The sequence below is a fragment of the Apaloderma vittatum genome, unplaced genomic scaffold, assembly GCF_000703405.1.
Source record: "Apaloderma vittatum isolate BGI_N311 unplaced genomic scaffold, ASM70340v1 scaffold8719, whole genome shotgun sequence".
Taxonomy (NCBI): domain Eukaryota; kingdom Metazoa; phylum Chordata; class Aves; order Trogoniformes; family Trogonidae; genus Apaloderma; species Apaloderma vittatum.
The window spans coordinates 42,308-51,813 of NW_009734575.1; the positions used below are offsets into that span (position 1 = coordinate 42,308).

The 9,506-nt window shown below is 44.3% G+C and overlaps 1 protein-coding gene across 1 annotated transcript in view; it reads left to right on the plus strand.

Annotated features, from left to right (window-relative positions):
* Nucleotides 1–6,996, plus strand: part of CARKD (carbohydrate kinase domain containing) — a 48,153-nt gene extending 41,157 nt beyond the window's left edge. Inside the window, exons 9-10 of the mRNA XM_009876330.1 lie at nt 3,789–3,909; nt 6,508–6,996. Coding sequence (XP_009874632.1) covers nt 3,789–3,909; nt 6,508–6,658 — 272 coding nt within the window. The 3' untranslated portion in view covers nt 6,659–6,996. The remainder of the gene's footprint in view (nt 1–3,788; nt 3,910–6,507) is intronic.
* Nucleotides 6,997–9,506: the final 2,510 nt, after the last annotated feature.

The following is a 9,506-nucleotide window of genomic DNA, read 5'->3' on the forward strand; positions in this document are numbered from 1 at the left end:
GTTGGGATGGGAGTTCTTTCAGCTTAAAACTTGCTGGCAGTGGTGTAGTTAAGTGTGACACCACAGTCTGAAAGCTTCCCCAAATGCTAATGTTTGTCTTATCTTCAAGGCATACTGAGAAGAGAGTGATGGCAACTTATTTTATGGCCTGAAATAGATTAAACATAGCGCTACTAAACGACTTTGCCATAGTTACCCAGGATGTCTGGGGCAGAATTTTGAATTGTGTGGAGCCTAGAACTCCTGAATTTCTACTTTGCAATATTCTGTCAGTACGACAGCTTGTAATTTTTGGTTTCTGTTGCACTCATATTTCGGTACAAGTTGTTTCCGTGGACTTAGGTAAGCGAGAAATCCGTGTGACTGTGTTTGAGGGACGTGTTGTATTTGCTGCGTACAGCTCTGACAGTATTTATGTGCATTTTAATTGCTGAGACTGTGTTGAAACTGTTGAATAGGGCTGTGGTTGTTGTGACTCTAGATCTCCTTGCCATACTTCATTCAGTGATTTCTTCAGCAATAGCATTTTTCTTTCATCTTGCCTTTCCTTAGGAAAGTACATGTATGCTCCCTGGGTAGGTGCTAGGGAGCTGGTTTTTTAAAGGGGTTTTTGTTTGTTGGTTTCTTTTTTTTTTCACTGGAAGTTACATAGCATAAATCAGCTTTCATTGAAAGACTGTCTGTTAATTATACTGAGTGGCTGGTTTTGGTTCATCACTTTGTGAAATAATGACATCAGATGTTGTTGCCCAGACCAAAAAAAAACCAAAACAAGACACCCTGCCCCAGCAGCCAATTTGACCAGCATTACTCATGTGTTTCTACCTCTTAAGGTCTGTCAGGTGAACTGTAGATGAACCTCTCCATTATTGTGATTGGGGCTGCTGTTGAACTAATTGCCTTTAAGTGGCCCCATTGCTGCCTTTCAGCACGGACAAGCTGCAGTCATTTGGGTCTCAAACTGACAGTTTCCCCTGTTGTCCAGCATTGAATTGTCTTGGTTTCCTCACCTATTGCAAAAGCCACGTTCTCTCGGCTTTCTGATGTCCCTCTTCATCCCTAGTTGAACGCGATACAGCCTTGCCGAGCAATGGACCCAAAAATACCTGGTCCTCTTGTAAATACATTGTTCTACATCTCTTGAGGGAGGGAGCAGAAGCGCCACCTTCTCAGCATTGTCGCTGACTGTTCAGTCCTGCCCACCTGACTGAGGTCTTGTAGCATTGTCACTGCCCAGGCAGCGTGTGGGGACATCACCCCCGAGGTCCTTAAGAACTGCTCGAGCTATCTTTGCAGTGTTGCAGACCCGTAGAGGGGGATGTTGGATTGGGGGAGCGGGGAGACAGCACTTTTATAGTTCGTTGTTCTGGGAGAAGGCTGGACAGAGTATGAGGAAGACTGTGTCCTTTGTGAGTTTGGCAGTGTGCTAGTTTGTCTTGGTGGTAGCGTGGGATTCCGTCTTTTATTTTACAAGCTCTTAACAGTGACTGTACTTCAGAGGAGTTTTTCATTCCTTCCCCCCCTCCATTGCCTGTTGTGATGTTCGTCATCCTTTTCTTTGGAGATGTTCTTTGAGGAACTGAGCTGCGGTGAAAAATTGCCCGAGCGTTACACCTTTCCTCCCTCATTCAAGTGGATTTCCTGTAGTTCTGCTTCTTTGAAGGTATTGCGTGGATTTGTTTTCCAGCATCTCTGTGCAGAGTACAAAGGTCTGCTTTTGTTGTTGCCTGTGAAGTAGTCGGCACATATTTGAGACTTACTTGAAAAACCACAAACAAAAGACTACTTTTTTTTTTTTTTTGTAGCAGGGTATTATAATTGGCCTAGTTTAAGGAGATCTTGCTTTCCTGTACAGCTTAAAACTGACTGGAAGGTTGTGGGGCTACAGAATAGTGGCAGATGGTGACACACAGCTAATAAGCAGGGGCTTGTGCTCAGCTGTCAGTCAGAAAGGCCCCAAAGCTTTTGAACAGAGGATTTCCATCCTGCCTCCTGCCAGGAGTTCAAGCCCTCAAAGTGAAAATCCTGTGAGATACCATCTTCAAAGTAGCAGAATTAGAGGTAATTTCTCCAAAGCACCGTATTTAAAAAAAAGAAAAAAAAAAGAAAAAAATAAACCACACCATCTAAAAGGGCATACCTTCTTCAGATTGCTAACTCAGAGGATCATTATGCCTGTGAAATTTGACATTAACCACTGCTCACTGAGAAACACATCCAGAATCTTAATCTGAGGTGGAGGGGGGATGGGAGAAGAGGGAAAATTAACTGCTGGCAACGCTGCGGCAGTGTCTGCTGCGTTCGTGGCGACTAATGAATCTTGCCCCTCTCAGAGGCGGCAAAAATGCACAAGTGCGTGGCCTCAGGAGCCCAGCAATTACTGCTGGAAGAGTCAGTAGGAAGTGGAAGTGAAGCGCAATTCTTTGCTGCGCTGAGTAACAAAAAGCAGAAACGAACAATACTCATGAAACGAAAAGGAGTTTACTTGCATTGAGGAGTTTTTTTAGCTCTTACTGGTTAAGATTTACCTGCAAATACTTCAGTTTTGTGCAGATTTTGCCCGTTATTTTGTAAGGGAAAAAAATTACTTCTGAAAATATGGATAGGACTCCCATCTAAAACACCTGGACTGCTCTCATCATACACCTTGGAGCAACCCAGCCCAGGTGACTTGAGAAAACGGAGGTAAGAGCCGTTGTCCCAAGCAGCGTCTTGCTTTATACTTTGCTCCTGTTCTCGGCACACTCGGGAGCGCACAAACCATTTGTGTGCGTAGTCCTGAACCCGAGTAGCTCGACAGTGGCTGACTGGAGGACGCTGAGGATCACTGCTTGGCCACCAGTGATTGTGCCAGCTCTTCCATTCTAGGAGAGGAAAATAATTTTCTCCTGGGTTTGTTTTTCAGAGCCAAGCAAGGAGAGCTAAGGGTAGATGCATTCCCACAAGAGAATTTGGAGAAGGGTAGCAGAACTGATTCTGTTTTGGTTTTGTGTGTCTTGTGTATCCTTCAGGCTTCCTGCTTGGGCTTGTTGAGTGCAGAGAACAAAAGGAGTTAAATTTAGTGAAATCATTTGCATGTTCTTTGTAGTTACAGCTCCACAGAGAGATCAGTTTGGCAGAGGTCCTTTGTATATTGATAATGTATCATCTGATATTCTGACGGAGCCTGTCCACAGCAACACTGCTGACAGAAACATACGTGGATGCCGAGGACGCTGCTGATGAGCAGAAAAAGAGCTTTCTCTTTGCACATGGTTTCTACAAAGTTCAAGGAGAAGGCTGGTTTCAGTAAAATACCCTTCTGATGGACAGAAGATCGGAGGTTTTAGTTCTGGTTTGCGTTTGCTTTTTGTAAAGCCCCGTGGTTTGCATCTGAGAACTCCAAAGATCAGAGAATCTGGAGAATTGTGCAGTGGCTCGGTGGAGGGACCTGGTCCAGCTTGGGGTGATTGCTCGTTGTGGCAGCATCAGTTCACATGAATCACTAAACTCATTAGTGATGGAATCTTCTGTGCAGGCTGAGCGAAGCCAAGAAAGCATACGCATTGCGCAGTGCTGTTTGTAAAGTATTGAAAAGTAATTGGAAAAGTGTTCTTTAAATGTTAATGCAATGGTTGTGATTTTATAATTTTTTTTTAAATCGTGTATTTCAGCACATGCTCCTGCCTGTGATTAATCTCTCATCTGTTAATTGCCATGTTCCTCAGAGGTTAACCCTCACAGCTACAGTGATATCATTGTAAAGGGAAGAAAAAATGCACATGACTTTGTTTTTGCTTTGTTCGTAGTACTTGTATGCAGTCACGAAGGAAGCAGCCGGAGATGTGGAGGACAGGGGGACCTCCTGGCTGGGTCTCTTGGAGTCTTAGCGCACTGGGCATTTCTTGCTGGAGCAGAAAAAACAAATGGGTATGAGCATGAATTAATAACTTCTTCATTCTTGCGAGTCTGTGTTCTCCTACGGCAACTGTTCTAGACCTATCAAAGAGCTTTCCAAATGAAATTGGAATCATTGGGATCTATGTACTTTTAAGAAATGTAAGGGGGTCTAGAGCAGTCTACACAGTAGTTACGATTCTAATAAGACACTCTTCAGTTATCTAACATCTCCCAAGTTTGAGGCAGAAGAGTGTGAATCTGGATTGATTTCCAAGGACATAAACGCAGGTGTTTTCAAAACAGTTGAATGTAGCCAGAAAGTATGAAGAACAAGTAAGTGGTAGTCACTGGCAATAACATCTCTGGCAATAACATGCAAAAAAAAAGTCATTTAACTTTGGTTTTGTAATTTGGTAAATCCTCTTTCATGATATACCGAAGTAAGTCAGGTAAGTGGAAATTTGCAAATACAATAGTTTCAAAGAGGGTAACCAAATGGCAGTCTGCTGTGGTCATACATAAGCGGCCGTGAAGCTGCAGCTGGCTGTTGGCTCTTCTCTTAAATTATGTCAATTCCTGTCCAACTAGTTGATCCACGTAGTCTCTCTGTGAAAGTAACTGCATTAAGTAAAGTTGAAAGGAACCCTGACTCAAGCTGTTAATGAATGACAGTCCATCTTTCCAATAAGTCATGAGCTGTTGAAGCTTAGTGGAGGTGTTTTGTAGTCTTTTTGAATGCTACATGCAGGAGCACACAGGTGGGTGTCTATGGGAGTGAACTGGTCTGTGCTTGCATCGCTGTGGGAGCACTGCCCACGGTCCGCTGGGAGGAATGAGGGACCAGTCGAACTGGACTTAAAAATTCTGAAATCTTATGTGCCCAGAATGAAAAGCTAAGCCAAGATTGTGTTTTTGAAGTTGCAGCTGCCACTAAAGGAGGAATTTTGGTTTACTTTATTAAAAAGGTGACTTCACAGAATGACAGGATGTTGGGGCTTAGAAGGAACCTCTGAAGATCATCTAGTCCAACCCCCCTGCCAGAGCAGGTCCACCTAGAGCCGGCTGCACAGGGTGGCAGCCAGGCGAGTTTTGATTGTCTCCAGAGAGGGAGACTCCAACACCTCTGGGCAGCCTGTGCCAGTGGAGTTCATTTTTGCGTGGCGTACAACAGATCAGTATTAAACCGTTGGAGAGATGAGCAGATGCAGCATGTGCTCTCCAGGCTCTCCTGACTTGGGCTCCTGTGGCTTTTCCAAACAGCTGGCTCAGAAACCCGTTTATTTTAGAGATGAAGGAAAAGCGGGAGAGTTCATTTGGCATCAGCAATAAATTCTGTCTCCTGCAGTGGTGTTAAGGTGACCCTTCTCAGACAGGAGCTGTACAAATCCTGTTTTACCTTGTGTTTCAGGAAAGGAGGAGGAGCTTTGGAGGGTTCCATGGATCAGGGCATGGGCTCATTGACTGTGCTGCAGGCAGTCCTGCCCATCCTTCCATGCTTGCGCCTGTCTCTGCTGTTTCGAAACAAGTCTGTGCAGAGCAGGATTTTGAATCATTGAGGTTGCACTGGGCGTTCAGGGGTGCTGATGGATTCTCTTGTCAAACAGACAGGGTCGTCACAGAATGACAGAATGTCAGGGGTTGGAAGATCATCTAGTCCAACCCCTCTGCCAGAGCAGGATCACCTAGAGTTGGTCACACGGATGCTGAGGTGGTATCTCTGGACTATGGTGCTTATCAAACTGGTCACCTTAGAAATAGGTGCTTTGGCTGCCTCAGGCCCAAAGCTCTTGTTTCAGAGCAGTATTTGGGCACCCAGGCTTGACTCTGAACAGGGCTTAAATACTCCTGCACCTTGACGAGTGTGTGAAGTTGCTGTTTGCTCAAAGGTGTCCTGGTTGTAACCTGCCGTTCTGCTTTGCCTGTGTTTTATGTGGCAATCCTTCACAAAATTCTGGGCACAGGAGTCGGTAGTTCCTTGAGAGACTTGGAGGCAGCAGCATCCCAGCCTTAGGAGGTTTTTAACCAGCCAGCAACTGGAGCCCTGAGCTGGCTGCTGAATTTTCGTCTGCCCCAGTACGGTACCAAGCAGTGGGAGCAGCTCCTGGGGCACAGCCTGTGCGAAGGGGCTCTGGAGGTGGTTCAGCACTCAAGGACCGGGGCTAGGCTCACTCTCATAGGCAGTTCATAATCCCACAGGAGGCAATGAGAGAGCACACCTCAATTTCTGGATTGATTTCTAAACCCAGTTACCCAGCAAGGTGGGGAGGAAAGGTGGGGGGGGTTAAAAGGCTGCTAGATGAGGCTTCAGAAGGGAAGGGTGAAGTTTCACATCGCTAAAACTAAACATCTGACACATTCTTACCCACTCTTTAAGCACGTTTTCCTCTTGTATCCCTCAGACCTCAAGGAGTTTTTTGCTTAGTCACATGCTGTGCCACGGGAAGGGGATCATTTGTTAAAAAAATGCGTTAAAAGAAAAGGTGCTCTGCAGTGCAAGAGTGAGAACACAGATGTTTGCCTTCCTGACAAACATTTATGGGTACAAAGACTAAATCCACCACCTAAAGAATTACACAAGAGTGCTCAGATTTTATTTATAATGGTTTGTTGTTTTTTCTCTCCTTTTAGTCAAAATCCCTTTCTAGTGGCTGCATTTGGAGCTTGCTCTCTTACGAGGCAGTCTAACCACCAAGCCTTTCAAAAATTTGGACGTTCAATGACCGCCTCTGACATGGTTTCAGAAGTTGGAACAGCTTTTAACAAACTTTTTGAAACCTGAAGCCAAAGCAGCAGGGAAGAAGAAAAGCAAGAACACTGACTGCAAGAGTAATTACATTTACCGTAGAATATACATAAGTAATGCACCCTTTCAAGTGCTGTAGCAGCATTGGTATGCTAGGTAGAATTTTTTTTTATTTTTAAGAATAGAAAAATATGATTAATGTAGATATTTTTTAAGAGTTTGGAATACAAAAATGTTTTGGCTGAAATAAGCTGTAGTTGCAGATCTGTTATAATATAATAAAACTAAACTGAAAGTATTCCTCTGTTCTTTTTGATAGTTATTGAGCAATAACTAAAGTGTGAACAGCAAAAATAAAAATAAAATGCACTTGATATTTAGATGAAATTCTTCCACCAGCTCAGCTGAATTTCTTGGATTGCACCAAGGTTGTCATGTTTTCATTCTTAGACCCTCTGTCTAGAATTAGCTATTGCACCTCATTTCTTGCCCTGCTAGTGTATTAAGCAGCAGAAAGTAAGCCTCTTTGGAAAGGGAATGCATGAGAGTCGCTGTAGATTTTTGAATGTAATTAGTTGCCTTTTCCCATTCCCAGTCCCAGAGGCAGTGCTCATTTTGACAAGACACCCCTTCCCACAATGTCTTGGTTGTTTTTTTTAAAAAGGTCTCCCTATCGCAGAATAAGGATAGAGTGTAGGTATCTTAGCGTTAAACAGGAATCATGCTTGCCTGAAAAAAAATATAAAAATCTATTCCTTTAGCTGGCCTGGATTCGTTTAGAACTCACTATGATGAACTTCGTGAAATTCTCATTGAGGGGTACTAGGCAGGGCTAAGAAACTTACTTAGTGATACTGAATGGAACTGCTCAAACTCTCAGTGGTCAGAGAGCAGCGAAGTGCTTTTAAAGCTCACGCTGTGTCGGCACACGGAGTAGCCCAGCAGGAGCACACCTTGAAGAAGCATGAGGCAGGCGATAGCACACACCTGTGCCTGCCGAGCGCTGGGCAGGAAGAGAAAAATTAGTTCCAGGTGTTGGAGCTCCAAGCACAGCACCTGGGTATAACGGTTTGGGTTTGGGGTTTTTTTTTTGGGTCATGCCATGGCAATACAAGATGGGTACGGCTGTAACAGCAGAAGTCCTGTCTGGCCCCTTGGCAGGGCAGAGGAGCAGCGATGGGTAGAAAGGGGAAGTTGTGTGGAGTTTTTGCACGATTATAATTTCTTAAATTTTTGGCAAGGCAGGCAAAGCTTGTAGGGGTTGAACCAAGATAATGGAGAACAGGGCAAGTTCATCCAAAATCCATTTAAGCGGGTGCCGCCCTTAAACCTATGCGCCAGCTCCCAGTGTATATACTCATTAAAGCGCAGGAACAAGCATATAACAGGTCTGGTTATTGCAATAGCTGTTATAGATCCTCCGCAGCCACTCTTTTCCAGTGACATAGCTCCAGCTTGTCACACACCCCCGTGGGGCTCTGTTCTCGGCCCTTGCAATAGCTGCCCCCAGAAAGCAACTGGAATCAGAAAGGCTGCTCTGAGTATTTCCCTTCAGCCCTTATAGTTGGCATTTCTGGATGCACTGTGACTACTACCTCACCTCGATGCATTTTTGTTGTTTGTTGTTATTATTTTTTCTTTTTAAAACCAGTTACCTATTTTTAAAATAGGTTTTTAAATGTTTGCTCGTTTTGGGTCTATGAGGGTTCACAGACTTTTTAGATTAGAACAACATCTACTGATACGAGATGGGGTTTCGGTGTTTAATTTAAACAGTTTTGTAAACTGTCTGCATCGTTGGGGAAAAAGTAAGCTGTTGTTGTTTTTTCCCCCCCTAAAACTTTGAGAAGCCTGACTCTAAAATAAATCAGGATGTTAAAACTGATTTTAAAACATCTACTGGACTTCCTTTTAAATGAGCATTTTTTGGCATTCAGAACGTCAGTGGTATTACAATCTAAACGGCAGTTGTAGGCGAAGTCAATCAGTTGACAGAACTCAGTGCAGATTTCAACCTGCCGTGTTGGTTTTAAATCTACACCGAAGTTGTAACTCTGTTATTCACTACTGTATACAGATTTTTAAACATTCTGGAAATGTAGCAGTTTCTTTTGGTAGGAAATAAAAATAATAGCAAATTAATCCTGTGGACCTTGTCTGGTGTGTTCTGATCACGTTTCCCATGGGAAGTCGAGGTCTTTGCCATTTGTTCCAGCCTGCCAGAGCAGTACAGCCCACGGGCACGTTTAAAGCCCACCACTGTCACGGCCGCACCAGCCCAAGTGCTACTGAAGACACCGCCCCGCATCTTCCTGCCCCGCATCTTCCCTCCCGGTACCGATGACCAGAAAGGGAGCAGAGAAACAGCCGTGTGCTTTATTCTCAGCAACATAAAAGAAAGCCTTTATCCTTTTGACCAGATTACTTGGGCGAGTTGTATTTTGCACGCGAAATTCCCTGTAGCTGAACCCGTGTTCTTATGTTTATCTTCTCCTACGCTGATTTAAAGTGGGCCCCACAGAAACTCAGTCCGTGGCACACAGGTCACCTCATGCATAAGGCAGGCCTCTCCCCATCTACCCCCAGCCAAAGCATCCAGAGGATGTTCTTTCTAACACAAACACAGCACAAACGGAACAGGTAATAAATATCCTCATTGTATCTTCCCAGTTCTGATGGGGAGATCCTGAGAGTGCTGCTCTCGCAGGGCTAGGGAAAGCTCAGTGTATTCTGTGCAAAAGCAAACTGAAACGAGACCAAGCCTTACAGGTAACTGGATACTCATCATATTACGGGTAAAGATTTCAACAGGACCAAAACCAGCAACTCTGCGATAAGGAAATACTTCAAGACCAAAAGCATCACCTCCTTCACTGCGGGCATA